General features: G+C 35.8%; 1 protein-coding gene across 1 annotated transcript; it reads left to right on the top strand.

Annotated features, from left to right (window-relative positions):
* Positions 1-1,976: 1,976 nt before the first annotated feature.
* LOC121408445 (CUE domain-containing protein 1-like) lies at positions 1,977-27,847 on the top strand. The gene is given in 12 exon segments (XM_041599920.1): positions 1,977-2,045; positions 11,363-12,087; positions 13,022-13,162; positions 13,165-13,206; positions 15,364-15,438; positions 16,036-16,353; positions 16,721-16,913; positions 17,576-17,911; positions 18,197-18,260; positions 19,159-19,249; positions 22,607-22,726; positions 24,373-27,847. Coding segments are annotated over 10 exon segments (1,719 nt in total). The 5' UTR covers positions 1,977-2,045; positions 11,363-11,742; the 3' UTR covers positions 22,721-22,726; positions 24,373-27,847.

The raw sequence follows: 27,847 nt of genomic DNA, 5'->3' as shown, positions 1-27,847 counted from the left end.
GTTTTTTCTGGACAACTTATCTGATATGAAGAACAGGCACCTATGAGAAGGCAAAGGGGCACTCGTTAATACATAACAGGTTCTTCTCAGGTGAAAGGGTCCCAGAACACGTTCTTGGGGGACACCTTTCTTATTTAAAAAGGGGCACTGATACGAGAAAGGGCACTCTAAAATAAAGCAAAGGGCACTTTCTAACGGCATAAAACAGATCCTTCTCAGTTGAAAGGGGCACAGGAAATGTTTGTGAGGGGCACTGATTCGAGAAAGTGCACTTACAAGATAAAAAGGGCACCTTTTCAGTGCTTCAAAAAGTGTGGGGCACTGTGCCCCCTCCCTTCAGGATCGCCGACCCTGGTTCTAATGACTGAATAGCAGGTTTACATCATAATGTCAGTAATGGTGGTCAATTTCTTAATACAGAAATATCGTAATAAAAATTGCTTTGATGATAACTAATTTTATTTATTAAATATGTCAATAATTATCTTTGTTTTAAATGCATTGTAGAACTATGTATAAACAAGAATGCATTTTCTATTCATTACAACTTGTATGTTTTGTTGGAACTTACCTCATTTACACCGATATTATCAACTCATCAGAGCTTGTGATTTTCTTATTATACCGATATATTTTTGAATGATTTATTCAGTGTCGTGGCACAACAGTTTATCACATGAAAAAAGAGATAGGCCTAAGTATGTAGAATACATTCTTTTCAAATAAATGTATTATGATTGGGTTATTATTGCATTCTTTAATAAACTTACACTGTAAAAAAAAATATTGGGTAAAACTTTTACCACCACGAGGGTAATTATGTGTCCAACAAATTTGGGACAGTATTTTGCCCAATGCGACCGGGAATCATCCCGTAAGGTTAAAAAATAAGCAGCAATTACTTTAGAATGGGCAGAAATTTTCATCACACTGGATAGGTAAAAATGTCCAAAAGAAATGCCCAATGTTGGTTGGACACATCATTACCCTCATAGAGCACTTTTACCCAATATCTTTTAGAGTGTAGTAGAAGGCAAAAAAAATAATGTATACTATTCCTCGTTATGTTGATCCATTTTTATATGCTCTCATCTAACTATAATATGATGAGAGATTAACGGAGCGAAGAAATGCCTACTGGAGAAGAGAAAGATAGGTGGAGTGGAGGGAGAGAGAGATGTAGAGGGGGATATGAGATAGGGTGTGGGGGGTGTAAACAATTGAAATTCGTTAAAATAAATTAAGAGGAAGTCCAGCCTGACGAAAGAAACGCTGAAAATCATGAGAGAATCATGTAAAAATTATTTCGTGAACAAAACTCTTTCCTGGCGTCGCCGTGGGAGCAATTTACCAGGATGCGATAAAAACTTTTGATGAGTTTATTAGAGGATTCAGTAGCAGTTCCAGACACAGGTGAAATAAATTCAAATTTCCACTTATGGTTGGGTGAGTAGGAGGGGATGCTCGAATGTGACATCACAACTGCATGAGCACCATAAAATTCACCAAAACAACCTTCACCCCTTTACTCCTCACTCGACATTGTATTTACAAAATCTGAAAAACTACTCTTGTGACTTTCAAAAATTGCCATTTTTAATCTAATCTTTGATTTCTCATGCATGACTCAACCGGTCATTCTCATTTTCCCCCCAGGAGTTGCTTGATCACCTATACGAAATATTAAATCTCAAAATTATTCCGTTCAGTTACAGCATTTTGATTTAGGGGGAACTTTTTTTTCGTTGTGTATATTTTCAAGTTGTTCTTTTTTTTTTGTCATTTAATTTTGTTGATTTGTTTTGCTTTGTTTTTGTTCTCGGCCGTGGAATTTTTGGGGCGGGGTCTGTATACTGTACAAAACACCCGGACAAAACAAAAACATAACTTGCAAAAAGGGAAAGTCCCTACACATACACAGCAAGCGCACGTACAACCCGAGCTTGTTCGTCCGATATCCGGAAGACCGGAATATGGTTGGAGCGAAGAACTTCAGCGAGGAAGTAGTAAATCTCCACTCACCCTTATTACGGCTTTGACGCTTGGTAAGTTTACAATTTTTCATTCTTTTGCTGAGTTTACGTGAAGGATGACACCCCAACCTGTGTTTAGTGTTTATTTAGGTGTATATCAATTCGATCATTCGATCATACAACAGATTCCCCCAAAAATAATGAATGACGAGGAGATTATTGATATTGCCAAGGCCTACCCAAGATAAAGTTCATTGCATGATCAGTTCGTGCGATTTCTTGTGCACGTAATGGAATAGGAGTTATCACGTTCTTGTGATAGACTTCGCTGTGATTGCACTTGAGGTAAATAACCAGCATCCTTTGCGAGTGGTACATGTACGTTTACCGACCGTGCAATAATTTTGTTTTATCATCTCTTTTCAAGTCCTTGTTTGAAATGGTCAAATGTATTCCAAGCCACCATTCTTTGTTTCAGTTTATGTTTGTCTGGTTGGCAAGACTAAGTTCCACATTCTGGCGTATTACCGAACACTTTTCATGAATTCAATCATATTATCAAACACATATTCTCATAACATTCACCAAACTTTCACCATAAATACACAATTACCGGTACCTAAGAAATATAAATATGTAAAAATTTTGCTGAAATCATTTTTCGTTTTTCGATATTAGCTTCCAATTGGACCCCTCGTCGCATGTAAAATATTTTGGTAACTTGAAAAAGGTATTGAATTACCGAACGTGTGTTTTCTATGGGAAAAGTTGAGAAAACAACAAAATCACTGATGAGCTATATGACCATATTTTATTATTTTTAGTATATTAAGAGTTTGAAAATGTGTTTTTGACCATTTTTCATCATCTTTCTATTCAAGTTCTCTTTGGAAGGATGTTGCAAAATTTTGAGCATATGAAATTAATTTCTGATGCATATGAATGATGGATGCCCGCATTCGGTATTACAAGGTCGGTTGGTAATACAATCACTCACTTTACTTGTAGATTAATGCACTGGCCTACTGCTAAGTACTACACTGGCCCCCCACTGCCACTGGCACTGTATCCAATGTTAGTATACCCAGTTGTTGTGTGTCCGGACAGGTTGTGTGTCCGGACGATCAATTTTAGAAAGTAATTTGGAAACAATTACAACCAAAGTTTCAATAATTTTTAGTACAAACTGTTAGAAAATAGTATAGAGAACAAAATAGAAGATGATTACAACTATTGAATTAATATTTTTTGTGTAATCCAAAGACAAAAAAAGGCTTAAAAAATATAAAGTGTCTGGACACCCGACCCCCCCATCCTACTAACTTAGTCTTAAGACTCCCTCCCTGGGTTGTCTTGGGTTAAGTCGGTATATGCAGACTTCCTGTACTCCGCCAACTTTATTGATGAGTGTGAGAATTAAATTGAGATAGGCCACTTACTAGACCAAAAGCTTCAGTCTCTGTACTTTGGTTGTTCCTCCGAACTGCTCCACTCACCAATACATAGACTGAAGAGTTGTTGGCCCATAAATACAGCCAACATATTAGCAGTAACGTTAGATCTAACATTGGGCAGAAAACTTATTTTCCGATCGTTTTTTGGACATAAAACGTCACATTATGAAAAAGAAATCACATCCATATTTACGAAAAAAGTTTAAACTTCAGAAATATTGTACCTTAGACCGCAGTTACTGCTAATTCCTTTCAAATGATGATCAAAACATCGTCATCTTCGATCATTTCATTGGTCAACGTAAGTTGCCATCTTGGATGACGTCATCATCCTTACAGATGTATTTACCAGTCGCTATTATATATCGCAATTTGTGCTGCTGCTTTGTGCTTGTGGCTCGCATTGATTGGCCAGGATATCGAAAATTTACTCGGAAAGCCTTGATAAGAGCACAACTCGTTGAGCATAGAGGGCAGACACACAGCTGCCATTTTTTCCTCTCCAGCAGAAAATTAAAAAATAAGGAGTAAAGCATCAGTAATGCATATTTTTTATATTTTCATAGAACTTATATAGTATCAAAAGAAAGATTAGAGTCTGACAAAAATAGTGGGCCTTCGTTCAAGATAATATAATATCATTTAGAATTAAAAAAAATAAAAATCTGGACAAAACCTGATCGCTTGAATTGCTGACCTGATTACACATGCAGGCTCGCACTAACATACTACCGTCGGTGAATACATGTATATAGTAAAATGTCATAAATTGTTAAATAAATCCCCAGAAATGACCGTTATTCCTGTCTAGTCACTTACATGTACTACATGTAGGTTTTTGAGTGATTTGGGATTTGAAACGTCAAATGAGTTTATCAATGTTGTGTCCATGTTTAGCTCGTTCCAATTTTTAGTAGTTTGAGGGAAGATGCTGTATTTAAATAAGCATCCCTAAACACCGGAGCATGATACAATTTCCTCTAGTCTGCCGGATGGTTTGCTAGATGAAGTTTTTGGGGTTGATGGCAATATTAAAGACCTTTTATTATTTGGAACATTAGGCTAAGTCTACTGTGTTTCCGTCTGTCATCCAATGAGTCCCATTCTAAGGCCCATAACAACAATCTTGACTGCATATCTCTGCCTTAGCTGTATGCTTCGTTTCACACTTACAGTGTGAATTATGACTTTCATCGACAGGAAGCAACCACTGTGTCATGAACAACTACAGGCAGGCCTAAGATCCTGTTCCATGTACTATCAGTTATCTTCTGAAGATGTCATGGGAGTAGAATCATATAATATTTCTCTGACAACACATTTTTGTTTTACCAGAATGTTGTCCTGTATGGTTTTACATGTCTTCTGCATACTGATGAAAATGTAATTGATATTAAATGTATGGTATTGAAACAAGGAGAAAAGCTGGCTGTGCACAGACAATTCCTTTAATTAGGTTGGGATACCATGTTATGTTAATTTGGCGAGGGAGAGACTTTCACTCTAAACTTACTGCTCTAGAGCCTGATGCAGGATAAGTGGACAAGATCAGTTAAAGCTGTCGTATTTATACTTTATCTCTTTCTTTACTAATAATAAATGTAAAGTATTCATCTAATGCAGAGACATTCAGTCGAGATTGTTGAGGAAGGGGAATCCGACGGGCATCTGGTTGAAGAGGAATGAGACAGGGCAAGTCCAAGAATTCGCGCACGTTACGTATGGGACATTTCAGAGGCTTTAATGACCTGAAAAATAGTGTTAATTGACTTTGATTAGATTGAATACCCTCATGATGGTAGACATCTAGGAGAAGAATAATCATGGAAAAAATGGTGACGTATGACCTTGACTGATGGGCTGTTACATGTACATTGTACGTATGGGACACAGAAAAAAGACAATTTTTAAAATATTTTTTTCAAGTTGAGAATTCTCTGAAAGTATTTCATTTGACAACCTGTAACTTAGTGTGATAGAAGTCACAATACTCTAGTATATCTAAGGCAGGTTTCATGTCATAAACCAAATCCCTTTAATTACAGACTCTAACTGAACAAAGTAATGACATGTTACGTATGGGACATTTTGTCCCCATAGAGAACGTACACAATTTTCCCCATCATTAAAAACTTGAAATAATTTAAAATGTGGAAATAACAAAAGAGTTTCTGTCTTTTAAAATGTTCTATTGAGACATATTTGATATGACATTCCATCCTTGGACAAGACCTAATTTGCATAATTAATTAGATGACACCACTTTTTTTCCCTCAAAAGTAATAAGATGTTAGGGGGTCCATGTCCCACCTTTGACTAAATCTCACAAGTTTTTTTTTTATTTTCTATGAGTTTTTATAATTGTCCCATATGTAATGCCCATTTTACCAATTATTCAAAATAGGTGCCCCAAATTAGCATAAATATGCATATTATCACATTTTTCTGAATGAAATTTTAAAATTCAACATTTGGGCTTTCTTACCCCAGCAAAGATAACTTCTTAAATTAAAGATGAAATTTTGCCTTCTAGGGTGAACTTTTCTTGGACTTGCCTGACAGAGGACAGTTGAAAGAGGAAATATAACAGGATATAGTGTAAAATGTTACATTTGTGTACATTATTTGGAATCATGGATTAATTTGATACAAAAATTTTACACTTTTTAGGACTGGTAAACTCCCGCGTTAATTTGACCTTTCATGAGCATAAATTAAATAAAGTGATTTTTGCATTTGTTTTATTTTAGAACCTTTAAATCTACATTCCTTTTTCCATAAGCATTAATTTGATACCAAACATCATATGTTTATTCGTACACTTTTACAGAGAGAAATCATAATTAAGAGGTTGACCTATGGCTATGTGAAAAGGATGGTGTGGTTACGTCGTCAGAAAATGACGTTGCCCCAAGGGTGCCAAAGTAGCCCCTGTCAGACTCTACCTAGATGCACATCCTCAACATGATCAGCAAAAAATACATGTAACTTGTTTGTATTCCAAAAATTATGTGTTGCATTGCTTACATTTGTGACCCAACTTGGCCTATGACCTTGAATGACCTTTAATTTACCTTAAAGCGTTCTAGATGCCTTTTGATTCACAAACGTGGATTTGATTTGGCATTTCCTATAATTTGATATCAAATATGATTCCACTCAATAGAAAAATAACAATTAAGCGGAATGTAAGAAAGTTGGTGTGGTTTATGACATCATTTGAATAAAATTCCACAAGATGCCAAGGTACCAACCATAGGATTCTTAATATGCACACCCACATATTAACTTTAAGTAAAAATGCATACAACTTAACTTGTTTGTATTTAAAACATGATATTTTTCTCCTCATATATTACTTACATTTTGTAATGCAATTTGACCTTTTATGATCTAAATGACCTTTAACTGGAACTGACATATGCGTGACGCAAATGTCAAGTGATCTATATTTTTGCATTTTATTTTTCATCAGCTTTAATTTGTTACCAAACATGACATGTTCATTTTGTAAAATAGGAAAGTCATATTTAAGAGGTATTTAAAAAGTTGGCTTGGCCTATGACATCAGTTAAAAAAAAAACGCCCAAGAATCCAACGGGTGCCACTTCGGTGCCCGTTGGATTCTTGAAGTAGACACCCTACACTACAACTTTCAGCAAAAAAAACCCCAACTTGATGGTCATGTTGTGGTTCTACCTGACTATCTGCTGTACAATCTTACATATGCTGAAATGGATTTGGGCAAATACATGTAGATGTCAAATAAATCAAGAGTTTAAATATACCGTAAGTCACTTGTTTTGTTGTGAAATTAAATATTTGTAAAGATCAAAATACAGGCACCGATATTTTTTTCCTTTAGATTTGTAAAAACAAGATGAAAGAGAAAAACAAAGAAAAATGTCCCTAGAAAATCTTTGTCCGGATGTAAAATTGATCAAGCCATGACTTTAAAAAGTTGTGAATATATTATATAAAAATTGAATTCAATTTCCATATTTACATAAAAAACTGAAGAAATTATTGTTCAAAATAGTACATAGTATACATGTACATACTTCAAAATGATATTTCATTTACTGCAAAGAAAGAACATGGTTTGCATAACAGATTTTTATGAAATTTTCAGCATTTTATTTGATAAATTTTACTCTATTACTAATTTCAGCCTTGGGCTGGAGTACTACCCCAATTTTGGCCTGCTAAATAACAAATGATTAAAAAAATGTTTAAGTCCTGTACAATACATGTGTAGTCTTTGATTGTGTTCATTGTTCTATCAGTATGCTCAAAATTTAACATTGTTAGCTAGCATACTTTTCGTGAGGCCATAGATTTGTTTGTGAGATTTTTTTTGCCAATTCAGAAATACAAAGGCTCTTACTTTGTTTTATTAATACCTGGTAGGCTGTATGTGTATAACCTTCAAGGATGCATAATTCCATGTAGCAAAATATTTGTTGTATTACATGTAGGTAGTTCAAAGTCTAGAAAGAGATTTGAAATATGCAATAGTGTACATGTAGTTTGGATGTACATGTACATGTACTTTGGCATCAACTTGATACGATATCAAATAATTTGACATCAAATAATAAACAAAGCCAATGTATGTGCAAAGATTTTAGAGTCTTTAGACATTTGTGCTAGTTTTGTACAGCAAATGAAACCATTTTAAGAGATAAAATGGAACTTGCCAATTCTTTCTTTCTTTTAATTTCAAAAGTGTTGAGGAATGGGGAGGGGAACAGCGCTCTGATTGTGTCATAACGTTGCACAATAGCTATGATTGTCATAAATTGGTATTCTGAAGATTATTTGTCATATATCCGTATGTACCTGCCCATCTTTTCACAAAATAGACCAATTAAAAAATCATGTTACATCTAGTTTCCAGTTGCAATCCCTCCTTATCAATATAAAGGCCCAAAAGATGTGGCTTGGATTTGGCTTATGTCGAAAGGGTGGGTGCTGTCGCGTTAGGGTGCGTCAACGCGAACGTGAAGATTCGTCCAAAGCCCCCCCGGTTTGGACGAAAGGGTGTGTTTAATAATAATGAATAAATAAATACAAATATTTATAAGAAAGCTGAATATAAGGTATTTTGTCAAACATTGCCAATTTGCACGTAAAATAGTGGATTTTCAATCATTTAAAGCATTGACAATTTGAGGAAAAGAAAGAAAAGTTCAACTAAGAATAATAATGATAATAATAATGATAATAATGATAATAATAATGATAATAATAATAATAAAATCAGATACCCACCCTTGCAATAAGCCACTTGGCGCCAATTTTTCACTCCAAATTCATTTCCATAAATTCACTCTTTGGGGTGAAAATTATTATTATTATCATTATTATAAGTATTATTATTATTATTGTTATTATTTTTATTATTATAAGTATTATTATTATTATTATTATACAAACAACAGATACATCTCACAAAATATATAGCGGCAGGGTCTCAAGTGTAAAATATAGTAACGTAGGGTCTGAAGAGTTAAACGTTGTGAATGCTGACCCGACATCAATTTTGGCCTTGCCCTTCCAGGACACATCTGCCGTAAGTTTTATAATTTGGGGGACACCAAATATCTCCAGGTATACGAATGTTTTCCTTTGTAATAAATACACACCTGCAAAGTATAAAATTGAAGGTAAGTTACTTTTTTTTATTTGAAAGAACCTTGAAATCAGTCATAATTTTTACATGTATCAATATTACACCATAAAACATTTCCACCGAAAAATCCTCAAGCAGCATGCCGTGTTTGTTTTTTTTTACCTTAAAAAGAATGTTTGTGCCATATGATGATTTATGTTCCTATGCAAATTTCACATATCACTCGTCTTTTTTGTTTGTTCAGCTTTCTTATAAATATTTGTATTTATTTATTCATTATTAAACACACCCTTTCGTCCAAACCGGGGGGCTTTGGACGAAAGGGCGCGTTCCAGTGAACGCGACGCGACGTGGCGCTCCCAACGCACCCTTTCGGCCAAACCGGGGGGGCTTTGGACGAATCTTCGCGTTCGCGTTGACGCACCCTAACGCGACAGCACCCACCCTTTCGAAATAAGCCCTTGGATTTGATCCCACAAGCCTCTGATTGAAAGGCGAGAGTTAGAAACACAATGCTTCCATATTTCCACTTTCAGGAAACCTTACCATTCTTTGACAAAATTAGCAGAAGTTTGTACGATTTTATAATATGAAGTAGGCCTATTTGATTTATTTTAAAACATATTTTTAAAAGTAGCATATTTTTACAAATCAAATTCCTGCTGAGCACTACATGTACATACATGTACATGTATGTTGAATCGCGTGATGCAGGTGAGACGGCCAGAGGCATTCCACTTGTGCTTTTTTTTTTCATTTTATTTTAATATTTTTTTCGTTTTATTTTAATATTTTTTTCGTTTTGTCTTGTTCTGTGAGTTGTCCTGTTCTTTTTAATCTATTTAGTAAATCTCCGTAGGCAAATAGCAACCATTGGGTCTCTCTCTCTTTCCCCCTCTCTCTTTTTCTCTTCTTTTAGGGTGGTTCACATTATACAAGCGATGCTTTTGAGTGAATCCCCTATTTCCACAGATACTTTTCTTCTATCCAAACTATTATAATTTTTCTACAAAATATTTTGTATTATCTTTATATGTTAGTTATGATTATCAATGTATTGTAAATATTTGTTATAATGTAAGAAAAATGATTTGTATCAATATTTATGTCATTTCTGTTGGAAATAAATCTGAATCTGAATTCCAATCTTGCTTCCATAGTACCAATCATGTTTCCATGATATTTTTTTATGGATTTAAATTCCCTACACTGCATTTAGGAGGTGTAGGCCTAGCTGGTACTTTATACTTTTTTATTTTTTACTTTTGGCAAAACAGAATTATGTCTAATACAGGGAAGGATCCAGGATTTTCCAAAGGGGGGGGGGGGGAAGGCAAATAGGTTTTCAACACAAAAATACGGACATTTCGTCCTCAAACAATTTGACAAGCCAAAAAAAGGGGTTCACTTTCAAAAGGGGTGGGGGGATACTTCTGTTTTAACAGCATTTTTACATTGCAAATTTTAATTGTGCCTCTCCAAAGGGGGGCATGGGCCGGTTTTGCCACCCCCCCCCCCCCGCCTCCCTTCCTCCCCCTGGATCCGCAAGTGACTAATACCTTCAATTATATATTTTTACAACCTTGAGGTAATTTTCTTTACTATGAATTGTTATTTGGCCTTTCCTTGTGTTGGTTCATTGCACCAGTTGTTTAGTATTGTGAATATTACTCTATGTATGAACTGCATATAAAAATGTGCATATAGCTGAGCTCAAAAGTTAGTGCCCCACCACAAAATGCACTCCTTCAGGCTGAGTGTTTTATTTAGGCAATATTATGTTCAGTGAGCACAGAGAAGAAAACTTGAATCACCAGACTTCATAATTAAATACTGTACATCTAAAACATGGCAAAACTATGAACACTTTAAATACCGGTATGTTCATTTTCTGTTGGGGTTCACCAACTTTTTAGCACCACTGCACATACAAAGCCATGTACAAGAACTTCTACATAAAGATACTTGTGTATTGTCCTTATTGGCCACTTATCCAATCCTATATTAAGAATCTGTGTAATACCCTTTATTGACTTTTTGGTAGGACTGGCTATGCTGTACTCTGGACCTACATGTAGTGATGTACTTGCCCTGTGAACCATGTAACAAAGTATTGATCTGACTTTCTTAAAGATGGTTGAGTGACATACATACTTGTACATGTAGGATTGCATTTGCATAGATACATGTAAGTTTCTGATTTACATGTATTGGTAGATTATACATCATAAATATTGACAATGCAATATTATGATTCATGGAGATTTTATTTCTTTTTATTTTTCTTTGCCATTTAATAGGATGGATTGACTTGACTGTTGTTCCTTCAATGAACCAGTGGTAATATTTTGCTCTGAAACAAGAAGAAGTTCCATCTGCAGTGCAGTACATTTCCTATTCAACACCAGATGCACCAATTTCCAAGAGCACTAACAATAGAAGTTAAAGAGACATCAGGCAGCAGCTTTTTATAGCTTTGAAAAGGATTTGTAGTCTTGGAAAATACGTGTACATGTACTTTTTTCCGACGATAAATGACAACCATGATTATAATGGAGTGTTTTCATGATTCAATACCTTATCAAATCGGTTGAAAAAAAAACTCACCCACAGGAGTGAACTGAAGTGGAGGAGCAAGTTCTTGTTCTGTATAAAGTCCAGATTATTGACAAATTTCAAAATGGCCACCCCTGGAGGATCGTCAAGCAGCAAGAAGAACAAGAAAAAGAGGAACAGCGCCCCTGTAGTCTCGTCCCCCAACACCATCACATACGGACCTCCACCTCCCCAGGCAGGTGCCTATCCAGCAGTGCCGGTGCAGCGTCCGGGTTACCCTATGCAACCTGCATTCTACGCCCCTGCTGGGTACCCAGTACAGCCCCCTGGGGGTTTCCCTGCCCCTGCACCAGCAGCGGGTGCTCCTAGGATGGCACTCCCTGCCATCCCTGTGATGCCACAACAGCAGATGCCACCGCAGACACCACAGAGGCAACTAGACTTTGAGCAGGCAATGTCGGATTTCAAGGTTTGTTCTATTTGTTTTGGTTTTGTCTTTTTAAATCATACATGTACAATCTTTAGATTTTATGTTTTTCTCTGAACATACTTTTACTTACTGGTCACTAAAAGAAAACATTTCTCAAGCAGGCTTTAGTTTTGTTGGTCTTGCACATGTACATGATATAAGTTTGGCAAGTTATCTGTGCTGTGGATATTGCGTCCCAGGCCAGGGACGCGTCATTTCAATTACGCCACAATGGTAAAGTTCAGAGGCCCAGTCTGCTCAGCATGACAAAACAGATTCCCATGAAAACTCTAATAAATATTTAAATTTTATCTATTTTTGTTCTAGATGTCTGATTTGGTTAATAATAGTGCTAGCCTGGGGGCGAAAGGAATATATTGCCCTCACTAATTGATATCACCCTCGTATACGACTCAGGCGATATAAATCTATTTTGGGTCATATACATCATAATGCCCCAAGGCCAGTCAATATTGCTTTATTGTTTCATTTTATCCCCCAATATTAAGTTCTTGGAAATACTGTGGCAAAAATCCAACAAATGTATCGCCAAAATTTTTAATTTCTGGCATCACATTCTGCTTTGTGATATCACCAAATCAAAACTCATTATTTCATAGATTTCCATCAAACTTTCACCATTATTTTTATCTAATTTGACTGAAGACTCTCATTTTTAAACCAACTTGATGTAAGGGTAGACCTTCTCTTTTATTCATGAGTCGCAGTAATTACATTTACCTGGACGTGTAACATGATGTTTTGTCAATCTTCATAACCCTGCTGCTAGTACAGACTAAAATATATTGGTCAGTGTGCGATACGTATATAATTATCATAATGACAGAGTTAGTTTAATAGAAAAGGTTTATGGAATCTGTGATCAAGCACATGAATATTAAAATGAAGTCTTTCTCCTTCTCTCACCCTGTAGGGTATGTTCCCTGAGATGGACCGGGATGTGATCGAGACTGTTCTGAGATCCAACAATGGTAAGGTAGATGAGACCATTGATCAGCTTTTGAAATTGAACGCCGACATCCCCGACAGGGCACCCCCACCTGCCATGCCCCCTTGTCAGCGGCTATCTCTGTACCCCCATCACACCTCCCACCAGAGGTAAGCTAACAACCTTTATTAATAACCCTTTCAATGAATCACCCTTTGTGTTGAGTGGCTGATCCGGGGGGGGGGGGGGGGGACTCATATTATTTTTTTGATGAGGGTGTGCCTCACAAAAATCTGAAATGGGAGTCTAAGGAACTGACTGAAAGGTATTAAAAGTAAGGGGGGACTCATATTATATTTTGATGGGGGTGTGCCTCACAAAAATCTGAAATGGGAACTGACTCAAAGGTATTAAAAGTATGGGGGACTCATATTATTTTTTGATGGGGGTGTGCCTCACAAAAATCTGAAATGGGGGGGCTAAGGAACTGACTAAAAGGTATTAAAAGTACAGGGTCTTGGGAACTAAATATATACCACGCGGTGAGAAAAATGGTATATGGAACATGATCGCAGCACTCTAGGTACGTTGCATGGAACAGGTTCTAGTTATATGGAGGGAGTTGCGAAGCCGTACGTGCATCTCTCACATGCGGTACTCGTGCTTGACAATTTTGGCAAGGCTGTGGAACTGAGATGTCTCGTTACAGGGGTCTTGCGAGCGGGGCTGGGCAGCTTTTGAACTGAAATTTTGTCATTTAGAGTATCTAGAGATACGGGGGGCTGATATAAGAGAAAGCTGAGCTTGTTGTTATCTGTGTTGGTTTGGGAAATTTCAAGTTCTCCTATAAAAGTGTGTTTTATAGGTCCCGTTTGGTGTTTCATAAGGCTTTTTGTAAGTTAAGAGCAACTCTAAGAACAACTTGTGATCCTTTCTGTTGGTAAATTGTATATTCTTTGGTGATGGTTTACACATACAGTACAGTGTAAGAAAGGTTCACCAGTCGTTCTTAAAGTCGCTCTTACCTGAGTCGAATCGATTTTAAAATCGGTGTTCGATCGATGTCATCGAACACCGGTGCAGATTTTGCAAAATCGGTGCATCGAAAAAAAAAATAAAAAATACGTCGGCCGGCCGATTCGTTTGGTTTACACAATCAATCATCAAAATATCAGTAATGTCCAACTTTACTACTACTTACTTGATTTCTATTGCCCCCAAAATGAAACCGAATGAGTAATTATGATGCTATTCACCATTAATTTGAAGTTTATTTCGATCATAGTTCGAGTCTTACTCGTCTGCTCGTGCCGAGATAATTTATGCACGATGAATTCATGAATGGAAGTCATGGCCATCGATCGTGCATGCGCAGTACTGTTCTTTAATCAAACCAGAAAATGGCCGGAAATTGACGCGATCAACGTAAAATAAATCTTGCTTTCATGAACAATATTAAAATCATGACCATAGAACATTATTTAATCGTAATATTTAACAATAATTTGCATATGATAATCATTAATATGAATTTAGAGCTTGATGTGAAAGTACTTACGAACATCTTTTTGAAACACCTACCTGTTGCAGAAAGATTTTCATTATATCAATGCAAGTTTTAAGAAATCAAACACAAGTCACACATTGCATGCTATTGATTGGTTGAAGATCAAGATGTGTATGATCTTTAAAATTGTGTTTGATTTCAACTCTTTCAGCAATGTGCCTTGGAGGGAGTTGAATGTTGTACTTGCTGTTTTTAGGTTGCTCTGAAATACAGTCTGAAAGATATCCCTCTTTTCAAGGTACATGTACTTGTACATGCACGTGTACTTGTCTGCCTAACAATTATAATTTGATAATGTACAAGATATCATTATGATCAAGAACATATTGGTTTCTATCGTACGATCATGTAGATAGATGGTACATTGAAACCTGTTTTCATAACAAGTCAGATAACCCAAAGGAGACACAAATATGAGTACATGTACGAGTATGTAGTCTTAGTCTTATGCACAGACTCCTGTAACACATGTTGTAATGCATTTACCCCAGAGTATTCAAGGAAAGCCAAATCTGTTGCTTTTAAAGATAGGTGGTTGCAAAATCATATGTATCTTTGACTGTGTCTTTCATGTTGAAGGGCACAAATGTTTCTGATTGTATTAGACTCACGAACTGTTCAACTCACACATAAAATCAGATACAGGGAATAGGTGAATTAGTTGTCATGGGTATATGTAAACTGCTCCACCTTATAGAATGTACAATCTGTGTTTGAGAGATATGTGACTCCTGAAGTGAATGAATCCCTTATCTTTCAGATGATTCCCCCTGATAATTTCCCTGATCAGCCACCTCCATACTCTCCTCCGGAACCAGATAGTCCTTTCTCAAGGGTGAGTATGTACCTTCTCAAGAACACTTTCCATGTTTGTTTTGGCACAGTAGGTCAATTCACCACTACCTGTCTGGCTACATTTTACAATATAGAACACATTCATACCTTGGCACCGTTTACATGTATGTTCAGTTGTGGTGCCATGTATTATGGTAGAGGTGGCAAGGTCTGTCCCATGGATGACATCTTTTTTCTCAATTTTAGTGGGTGATATTGAGTTACGGGACTTGGATTGCTCTTTATTATACTTTTTTAAATTTCTTCCTTGTTTATTCTTTGTTTGTCTCTCTCTCTTTCTGTTAAACTCTTGATAAGACTTGGGGGGATTAGCACCATATTGCCAACACTTAGAAGTAGTAATTCCTTGACCTTTTTAGTGATATCCCTCATGTGATTGGTTGAGAATCTTTCAAAACTGATACATGCATGTCAAGGAAAGGAAACTTTGTACGCTTTTCTCATTTCATGTACTGACAGTGAATTGTTAAACTGAAATTAAGCTGAGTTTAATCCAATGGAAAATTTCAGTGTACATGTTTTTTTCTGTACATGTATATCGTAATCATACATTAATGTATCGGAATATTCTTCACAGTTCAACAGTAACACCAATGCCCAGTCCAACACTGCCAGAGGAACCCCTCCCGTGCCAAGCAGTCGCGACCCCAGCAGCCTACCCCGGACAGCCCCCCAGCTCCCTCCCCCTCGCAGGGCCCGGAGCGTGGGTGGAGAGGAGAGCGTGAGCAGCGCTACCAGGGATAACTACAGGAACGTGATGCAGAGAATGGAGGAGATGCAGACCTCAAGGCAATGGAATCCTCCGATGGTTGGCAATCTACCATCAGATTTCTTGAGGTTATCAGTCTCGGGAGGCTCGCCGTCAGGCACAGCTGTTTCGCCATCATCTCAAACAGTGAGTTGCTTCAGTTTTGGTATTTCCTTTCCACAAATTGAAGGGATTACAGATCTGATTCGATCAGATATTTTTATCAGGAGTGAGAGAAAGTTATTCCAAATTTGAGGACATTTGGGAAATGGTAATCCGTGTAAGCTATTAGTCAAGTTGTAGAAAATCTGTTAGAGATTTGATAAATTTTTAGTGTATGTTCTTAATCCTCATGAAATCAAATATGTATTTACAATTACAATAAAAAACGGAGGGGTTGTCCTATTAAGCAGATCAACGCTGATTTACAGAGGGGCCCCTAGATTTTAAAGTTTAATGGGGTGAAGATACAAAGATGCTGATGTATCAATTGTGATTCATGTTTTGCATACAGTCACAACCACGGATGACACCAGGCATTCAGCAGAGATTAGATGAGAACACCAGTAGACGGAGATCCATGGGTCAGCACGATGCGGAATCAAACCAGATGCTGGAGGATGAAAAGCTGGCGCTGATGCTCCAGAATGAGGAGTTCCTTCATCAGCTTCAGCAGGATCCTGAATTCCTGTCAGCCCTGGAGAGAGGTAAAAAGGGAGGGTTGAATCTTTCCTCTCTGAAGTGTTTTTGTTGTTGTTACCTCTCAAAATGTATCCTTATTTTATACATGTACACACTACTGGGGAGCATTTCATCAATATTGTTTTGTCTTGACAAGTTGTCAGATCTGACAATTTTCCTTGACTCTTCTTGGCTGAGAAGCACTGTTACTTTGATAACTGTAGAATAAAACAGGACTTGTAGGATAAAAACGTCTGACAACTCCTTTCATTAAACGCTCCCCAGGTGAAATTAATGCTTGATTTTTGGCTTTTTTCCTTGACTCCTGGAAGTGCTGTGGTTTCAAGCAGCAAGCTACAGCTGGGATGATAACCAATGTTCTAGGAATCAGCTGCGAAAGGATACAATAGCTCTTAATCAGGACTTTATTCATTGAAGTACATAGGGCATAAAAGCTCTTCTGCAACAGTCAGGATTTAAACTGCATTATTGTGGGTGCTTAGGGACTCTATGTTTTGGCACTACTTAGCAAATATAAACATTATGTTATTGTTATGCATATTATATTCTCATGTCTTTTATAAGTATCAACCATCTGACTATGTCCAGATTGATAGCTCAATCTTTCAGCAAGTGCAGTAATCAAGAAAGCCTTTCATACATTATAACTGTATTTTGCCTCATGCAGATTACCATGATGCATTACGGGAGGGAAGGACCACCAGCAGTTCGACATCTGGATCTTCATCTATGTCAACTCCCACACCTACTCCCCCTCCACGCCCATCGCAACACCCTCTTCACCGGCAGCCTCCTCCAGACCTTGCCAATCGCCCCCTCCCTGCAACACCACCTCCAGAACTCCCATTTAGACCGCCTGGCATGAGGAGAGAAAACAGTGGGTCTTCTCTTCCTTCATCCAGTGTCTCGGGAGGCGGGATGACCAATGGAGCAACAAGTGCCTCTGGAGGACTCTCTATGGAAGATATTGAGTTCAGGAACAAACTCAACCATATGGGCAAATGTGAGTCCATCTCAACACACAGCTTCAACTGTGAAGCACTAACTTTGACTCCTTCTGTTATCATTGTCATCTATGCATTTATTGTGGGCTCAAGGAATATTTTAGCATACAGGAGAACCAACTCATATGGCAACTTTTTCTACATGTTATTATGAGTAGGACAAAAATAATACATTCTGCAGGGCTCAAGTTATGCCATGAATCACCCTATTCAATGCTTATTGTCTATGAAATTTATTATAAAGAAATTTTTATTTTATCTAATTTTAATGTACTCTTTTTCAGCTTCCAAGACAAAATTATCTCTGCTGGCCGGAAGATTTCAGAAGAAAAAGAAGCCCTCAAGGAAGTATCCTTTGTGTCATTTATGTTGGCCTATGTAAAGCTTTATTTGAAAAGTAACTTTTCTATTTAAGTCTTTCGGGTACAATTGCAAATAAACTGTTAATTGTTGATCATTTGTGCACTTTGATATGAAACTCCTGTGTGCAGAGTTAATGTTTTATTTTATGATGTTGAAAACCAATTCAGTCAGAGATTGACTCCTTTACTTTCTGACATGTTTTTTGAAGTTTGATAGAGTGTACATGTATATTAACCCATTAGAAATCGAAGGCATATTTATTTGGGTTGGGTCTCTGAAATATGAATTCGTAAATCAGCCAGTCTCCAACAGACTTCGGAAATTACTTGAAACTTTTCATTGGATCAGAATTAAGAAAAGCATTGCACAGTTACATCATGGTTGCAGATGCATTTGCAAATAATTATTATCATAGACATATTCTTTTATAGTTGGTACATTTAATGTGTTGTTGGAGGCAAAGGGAGGAGTTCTGATTATTAAACACAGGCTTAATCTCACGTTAAATAAGGAATTTATTGCCCACTTTATATACTTCCTATTCAATATTCATTATGAAAAAACAGAGAATAATGTTCTGAAAATTTCATTTTTCATTCATATTATCCTTTTCTCCTCATTCTTTATAAGATTTTTTCAATCTTTCTGTGCAGAATTTAAAATATTTTCTAATCAATGAATGGAGTTGATAGTTGCACTCCATCCAATTATGGTCTTATTCGCGAAGGGTTGATTTAATCCGCACCATGAAATTACCTCCAAAAGAGTTTAATCTATAGATATTACCTGAAAGGATATTTTGATGTGAATAAATTGGTCGTCTGTACATGTAATATATGATAATCTTCTAAGATATGCTTTGTCCTTGACCTAGTTGTATCAGATATGAAACAGAAGATAGTGGTGCTAGTGATGCTTTGCTAGGGGGTGAAAGTCTTTATGAAGAATTGAAAGATAATGAGCCAGCTCATGAAGTAAGTATAGGATAATTTTTCTTTTATATCCTACGTGAATTAAAGTTTTGTATGCTGATTGGTTTGGATAGCTTCATGTGACCAAACATATTCTCACCATTTTGCGATGATGTGGAAAATGAAATGGCCACGGAAGTTTATTTACTATTCCGTGACGTTTTTATCCCTTTTGACATTAATGGTGTTGAATGTATTTTGTATTTTTTACATACATTAGATTGAATTCAATCATCATAATAATGATAAGTCTTCTCCTTCATAATTTGCCATTTACCACAGCTTATGCAGTATGACAATGAAAATGAGATTCTTGCCTTATTATTTTTAATACTTTTGTTGCACATTACCAATTATTATTTTTTTCTTTTTGAAAAATCAATTCACTCCAGTTATATGTGGGAGATTATAAATGATTTTCCCCATGCAATTTTGCACTAGCTCACTTGGTACTACACATTCAGTTTTTAAGAAATCATTGTTGGAAACAAAATAAATAAATCTATTTATTTTACTGGGTCGATTTGTAAAACATAGAGATCTGTTGATTTGTGTTTATATTTGATTTATCATTCATTTGAATTTCATTATTTGAACTCCATTAATCAAATCAATTTGACACTCATTTCTGTGTAATTTTTGATGATATAGATTTCTAATTGTTTAATTGTTTTAAACAATTTACATTTTAAGAAACAATTTTCACTTGAAATGGCATCATAAATATCCATGCATCCAAAAAGAATTCTTATCAATTTGCAAAACAAATTTGCCTTCCATCATTTACGTGGTTCACAGAAATGACTTCACTTTATCATGATATTTGTTCTCTTTCCTATAATTGTTATGCAATATTAATTATTAATTAATTATTAATTAAATTAATTTTGTGTGTATAATTTTTTTTCCAAATTGATATCAAGGATTCAATTTTTTTTATTCAAGATTTTTCTAAAAGTCCGCATAAGAAAACATGCCTTTCACTCACTGAAATTCTTCATTAAATAAAACAATTTAAATCATGCTCGATCATAATTTTCTAGTACATGACAAGATTGGATTTCCAACGGGTTTAACGTGATTGACGGCACCAAGAAAATCATCGCTGGTAAAGATAATAATTTATTTTCTTCTGTGGAAGGAGAACTTACACATGTACACATTTCTCTATATATGGCCATTCATTGTATGCAAGTAATTCTTTCCTTTTAGATAGACAAGTATGATATATAGCAAGTTTACAGCAGACATCAACTGTCAATCCTTCTTTTCCATCCATTGTTTCTGAAGGGGGCATTTACTTTCTTTTCATTATTTTTCATTATCTTATGGCAAATATAGATCTTTTCTTTCCAACTTCTCATCACATTGTAAGAATATATGAGATGGGAAAAAAATCCTTTCTGTGGGCCCCTTCTGCATTTATAATGTACAACCCTGTTTACATATTGTGTTGGTACCAGGGTACCCAAGTCATACCCATTCCGTTGATGAATTCCATTTAAATCGCAGATTTTTTTCTTTATTCACTGTTCGAGGGAGGGGGATCCGTGGCTTGGACACTAGAATTCAATATATTTACAAATATCTTGGGGTATATTTCTTGAAGAGCATCAGTTAAAAGTCAAAGTATTTTTTTTTATTATTCATTATTACTAGTTTATGTTTAGCTGAAGTTAAAAATGTATGAGTATGTCCAAATATTGATTGTGCTATAAAATGTATTGGAAACTTCCATTTTAGTGCAAAACTATGTAATTTGACACAAATTGAGTGAAGTAAGTGGAAGTACAGTTAAAACTTAGTTTTTTTGCTCGCACTTTGACACTTCAATCATTCGTAATGAATAAAGTTGTTCACAACTTTACGGACAGCTTTATGAAATACCCTGGGGATGATATTAACCCATATATTCACTTTAGGAATCTAGTGGTCCCTGTGTAAAATACATATGGTTGAAAGGAAATTGATTGATTGATTGTTAAAGAAGACAATTTCTTCTTGTCCTTGTATATTCTTTTTTGTGAAACCCGCTATTGATTTGCCGATTTTCATTTTCAAATACTTGAATCCATGCCTAGTTTGGGTAGCTTTCCTTTTTCTTTGAACTTGTGCCATAGTTAGTTACATTCATTCTTCCTTCCTTCCTTTAGGACATTATATATTGACCATTCATGCTTTTTTCTTCACATTTCTAAGATTGACTATTACACAATTTTTTGAGATATAGCAAACAATATTTTATAAAATCTTAGAAGTTGAACTGTACTAGTTTGAAAATGGAGGGTCACATTTTGCTTGGAATTGAGGTAAAAATATCAATCATAAATATTGGTGAGATTTTATTAGTGATTCTTGACCTCTGCCGTACCTGCATTACTAAGGGCAGAATGAAGGAGTTGCTGTCAGAGTTTGAATTTAGTATTCCGAAAATGAGAAAAAGGTATTAGTTTCAACTATCGCCCTTGACTTTGGATAAAAAGTTTTAAAAAGTTTCTGGGCAGACTTTGGTTGCATGGATCTGTTATTTAAAGCTATCCATTTCTGTTTGAGAAATGCGGCGTGGAAGACCTTCATGTAGCAGCAGGAAAAAAAATCCATTCAATGCACAAGATCCTGATTTTATTTTAGGCAATGGACCAACGAGAAAGCAGTATATGATAACATCCTTTACTTTAACGTGCACATCGGAGCAAAATCATGAGCAGTATCTCCAATATCATGTTATACATTTAGGCCTGTATTCTGAAGTCAGGTTTAACTTAAACCATGGTCTAACTCTGTCCTAAAATTATGGGAAGCCAAACGTTTCAAAATTTTGTTTACATTGAATGCTTCACATGTTTACTGTGCTCTTTACTCATTCTTTAATGGTGAAGACAACTGTGATACTTATCCTTCCCAGGCAGTTAATAATGTTTTGAGAGTCAAATGAGCTGATACATTGAACTTCTATTGTTATAGATTTATGTAACAACTGGCTTTCCATAGTTAAACCACAACTTAAAACCAGAGTTTAAATGAAACCTGACTTCAGAATACGAGCCTTAGTCATTCTGTAGAATATTTGGCTTTGCTTTCATTGTGCATGCCGTTCATCATGATGCCATGGCATTTGCTGTGGCGACAATTGCTCTACTACGTATATACTTCTACACACTAATCAAACGACTAATTCAACCCTGGGTTAAATATAAATATAAATACTACATGTATACTCTATCCTGAACCTATCATAAAACCCTATTGCAACCCTAACCTTATACCTTTGACGAATTAAAACCAGGAGCAATTGTCGCAGGAGCAAATGTCATGTCACCGTTCATCACACGCCATGCTTCTTGCTTTTCCTTCTGCCAGCATTTATTGAAGGTTAGAAAACGATCATCCAAGAAAAGACAATTGCTTTGTAGTGGCAAGCAGGATTCCTTGTTAAATCATGAAGATTCCGATCCTTATTTCTTCTCCAGATGAAAATGGGTAAACCTTTTCTGTTAGCCAGTGTTAGACATATCAGTGTGTGGATGTGTCCATGAATGTTTTATAATAATGATAATAACAGAAAAGTCTGTTCCGTGTGGCCTTCTATTAACAATTATTAAATAATCTTTTTCAGTCCAGATGCAGTGTACTGAGATGTAAAGTTATGTAAAAGTGATCACATAACTACAGCAGTATCATGTAATTTCAAATCATTTCATTTGAAAATTTTTTTAAACACTTTTTTCACAAAGTATCCCCTCTCCTGAAAGATCATTAATTTGATATAAAAGTCAAGTGCTTTCTAACCAATTTTGTTTTGATTGATTCTTTATTACACACTGTTTCTTCAACAGAATGGCACATGTACATATATTAATTTGTCACTTGTTTTTAGATCTGCTCTCCAGATGAGGAAGTTTTCAGATTGAAGTGGAACATTAAGAAAAATACTAAAAATTTCATTATGTGAAAACAATGCTGTGATATCTGTTTATTGTATAGATATTGGGAATTTAACAATAAAAATAGTCGATCATGTACTTGTGTATTCTTTTTAACACTTTTCCACTTCTGCTCATCTATTGCTTCTTCGTGTTCATTTTAATGGTGTGTCATAATGCACTCAGTGATGAAATCATAATAAACATTGCACTCATTGCACATATAAATATATTTTAGATTACCCTTGCTATTCATGTTCTATGGATGTTGCTTTTATTTATTGTATCCTATTAAAAAATTTGAATATGTCTTGTTTTTCGAACATGACGGTGGTGCTATGACAGAAAATACTGTCAATGAACGTAAACTTGCTTATTGGTGATGTGTGCTTGTCATGCTTGTTATTAATACTCAATTGTCCTGCTATAAATTGCTAGTAATAGCTGGATATGTGTGGGCTTGGACGCGTTGTGGTCTAGTGGTTCTGACTCTCTCCTTTCAACCAGAGGGTTGTGGGTTTGAATCCTAGCCATGGCATGTTTTCTTTCAGCAAGAAATTTATCCACACTGTGCTGCACTCGACCCAGGTGAGGTGAATGGGTACCCGGCAGGATTAATTCCTTGAATGCACGAGCGCTGAAAGGCAGCTCAAGATTAAGCTGGGGTAATAATTATAACATTGCGCCTTGGAATAGATTATTTCTAGATAGATGGCGCTATACAAATGCCTATTATTATCATTGTGTCTACAATTAATTTCAATCTTAGTAGTAATTGTTAGTTTTCTCATAAATTTCATAAATTTGACCTTAATATTTTGTCTTAATTTTTCTGGGTTGTTTACATTGTTGTTATTTGTTATCTTCATCATTATTGATATGTATTTGTCTATTAGATCACTCATCTATATATTCACTAATTTTGTCTTAAAGTCTTGAAAAGCATTTAATTAGGTGTTAACACTATTTTCCTTATTCTGAATTATGTCAAATGTTGGTATGGGTACATTGTATAATGTACTTTTATACTGCAGATCTACATGTAAATTACTTTAATTTGTACTTGACTCATTTTTTAACAAATTTAACGATTTTTCTCCTTTATTGTTAAATCTCAATCTGCTTTATTTCTAGGACGGTAGGAAAAATGCATTTTAAGTACAAGCGTAATATATATTTCTTATTTTTTCTGTTTCCCCCCAGACATTTCCACGAGGTATAAGGCTGTAGCAACACTTTGGAAGTATACCTAGGTGCTCTAATGCTCCTCAAGCAGGTGACTCCTAAAACCACTTTGGGTCTTAATTTTATTCACACAAAAGGTAAATTGCCACTTGGTCCACATCCGATTCATCTGCTTTCCATTTGGTCCTATCCCACATGGTCTTGCTTCGTCTCTTACCGCTTCAACTATTTAACCATGTTACAATTGCCACTGAAGGTCATTTTACCATTTTGCTTCTTTGTCCAGTTCGGCCATACCCACTTCATCTATTGACCTGGTTTTACACAACTTGGTCTATATGAAAAGTTGATGTGTGTAAGAACTAAATTTTCATTTGACAAAGTGTAAAAATCTCGACAAAGTAAAAATTCATCCGTCTGGGCATTAGACTAGATGACAGTCAGGGAATATTATACCTGGGGCCTGTTTTCATAAAACCTTGTTATGATAAAAATATTTGCAATAACAGTTAAAACCTACTAAAGTCATTCAATTTGATTGACTAATTGATCAGGGGCCACAGAAGTGGGCGTAGGGGGTTCAGGGCCCCCACTTTTTTCCAAAACCGTGCACAAAAACGTAAAAATTACCATATGATTGTGATTTTTTGCATGGTCAGCCCCCCCCCCACTTTGAAAACTGTTCCGCGGCCCCTGTTGATGGTAGGCTAAGTTGGTTTAGCCATGATGATGACATTAGATGATCTGAGTGTTAGACCATCTACTAGTAGACCAAGTGCGGTTTAGCCATGATGATGGTATTAGAAGATTACACAATTACGACCTGATAGTAGGCCAAGTGAATTCAAACAATGCAGAAAAGAAAAGGCCATCTTCAGGATCATCAGAGGGATTGTACAAGGTTGTCCTGCAATCAAGAAGTCCAGAGGTGTAGCGTGTGACACAGGTTTTTACATGTGATTTCTAATCAACCAGTACTGCCTTTGATAGTTGTAAAGCCTAGCAACCAACCAGAAGGACCTCATGCATGTGTATTTTGAAGGTAGGAATTAGACATCCTATTCCGTTGTGTGTTTTGCTACCGCACCAAGATTTCTACTTGTATCTGTTTTTTGTAGACAACCAAATATTAAATTTGTTTACAATTATGCTTCTGCCCACAGACAGTCAATCCGAGGGGCATAATAAGTTCTTAATATACGTACTTGAAAGATATGAAAAGTGTAGGGTATCCCTAAATTGGCCAAATTTGTCGTTTATCAAAAAAGTTTAATTCACACCACAAATGAGGAGGATCCTGTACCCTGAGGGGCCCCCTTGAGTGTTTTAGGTATGGACTTGTCAGATGTTTTATCAGGCAAAGTTTGTTTGATCTGACAGTTACCATAGTAACAAGTCTGATATCTGTGCTTCTCAACCAATCAAATCAAGGGATTTTGGCAGTTCTTGGCAACTTGTTAGATGACAAATATGTTGATGAAAGTTGTGCTCTCCTCTTCGTGGTCATATGACTTGGAAATGCAGAGCATTTAATACATGAATGTGACATGTTCTCCAAAAGAAAATTCATGTTGGTTAATTACTGTGGATTTTATTATATTGGATGCATCAGCTTGCTGTATGAGATAGATGAAAACATATGAAAACAAATTTTTGTTTGAACTTCTGAAGATTTCGCAAATCTCAATAGCATGAAATATATATCCTGCTGCAACTTAGTTGAGCCTCAACTTACTAACAACAATGAATGTTATAATGCATGAAAATCATGGCTACGATTGTCAGTCTTACCTTCTGTTAAATCAGGCCCCCATAACATAGAGCTTAGCAATGGTTGCAAGACTGATTTTTATAATTGAGTGCTTTGATCATTTTGTGTAATAGGAGTGGGATAAGTTGTATGTTTTCTATAACGAGGTAAATTTTCCACATTGACCAAAGTCGTAGTTCATTTGACAGTACTGTAAAACAGTATGTTATTGCAAGTGTTTTTTATCATATGTACGTGTATATGACTATTTGGGGGTTTTTTAGCAAGAAGGGACTTCCCACACACACTCAAAAAAGACCTGGGCCTTGTTTCGTAAACCTGACAATTCTTTTAAAAAATCTTCTCGAGACCAATCATATGCTACAGTACCATATCATTAGCTTTTTACAGTAGTCGTGGGACAAAAGAAAAGCCTTTTCTCATTAAATTTATAATCAATAACAAACGATAGTATTTAATGACAAAGTTTCTCCTAATCATCCAGGGACTTGCTGCAAAAAATTAGATAAATAATAATAATAGGATTTATTTGGCGCACATATCCACCATGCTATTACCCCTGCTAAGCTAGTCTACCAATTGTGGTGCGCACAGCTATTTGAGGAATTACTTCCTGCCGGTACCCATTTACCTCACCTGGGTTGAATGCAGGTAAATCTCCTGATGAAGGAAAACATGCCGTGGCTTGGAATCGAACCCAGGTCCTTCAGATTGAAAGACAAGAGTCTAAACCACTAGACCACAATGTCCCAGTTGTGTTTTGAAAAACACCTGTGAAAGATGCACACTTCTGATTGGTTGAAAATCTACTTTGCGTCTGATTGGTTGAAAATCTACTTTGCGTTTCATATTTAGAATTGTATTTGATTTTAAGTCTTGTGAAACAGGGCCCAGGTGTTACATCAAATGTTGGTAATGACCTTTTTGTGTCAGGGACTCCACCAAGATTTAATTATGTAGAACATTTGTTTGGATTGTATCATGTGACCAGTGTTTTGTAACACAACGCTATTATAAGGCAATCAATCACTTAGCTTTTTTTTGTGATTGATTGCTTGTATCACCACGTAAAAAAAATGTGCAAACCTACTTATGTGATCAATTTCTTAGCTTTGTGTAACCAGGTCAAACAATGTAACTTTTGTTATAGCCTCAACTTAAAAAAAAATATATATTTATGCTCTTTGTATAATGTTCAAACCTACATAGGGTTTTTAACTTTTTGTTGTGTCAGTACTCTCTACTTTGTTGTATTCTAAAATTCATTCCATTCATTTGTTTCTATTGTGCTCCCTTTTACAACTCATTCTAAGATTTGTACATGTATATTTGGCAATATGACGAATTATGATGACTAAATTGGGGCATGTGATCTACTGCTGTGCCTTGAAAATTGTATTCAAATCAAAGTACTTCTGTGAGTAATTGAAATATGTGATTGCCACCTTGTTGTTTCGACGTATATGTATAAATTGATTGTATTATAAAGTGTCATTTATTGGCACATGACTGGTAAACTTTGAGAGTTGAGATATACTTAAATAACAATAAGAAACAGTGATTCTGAGGACAGTGTCAATGTTTAATGAATTCTTTTCTATGAATCTATTGAGATTTAAGCGATATGAATTTGTATTGAGTCAAGGCTTTTTAATGGTATTCAGAATTGGTATGTCTTATGTGTTACTTTTTTTGTTTCAGAATTCTCAAAAGTCCCCAAAA

The sequence above is a fragment of the Lytechinus variegatus genome, chromosome 2 (genome assembly GCF_018143015.1).
Source record: "Lytechinus variegatus isolate NC3 chromosome 2, Lvar_3.0, whole genome shotgun sequence".
Taxonomy (NCBI): domain Eukaryota; kingdom Metazoa; phylum Echinodermata; class Echinoidea; order Temnopleuroida; family Toxopneustidae; genus Lytechinus; species Lytechinus variegatus.
This window is presented reverse-complemented; position numbering and strand designations above follow the sequence as displayed.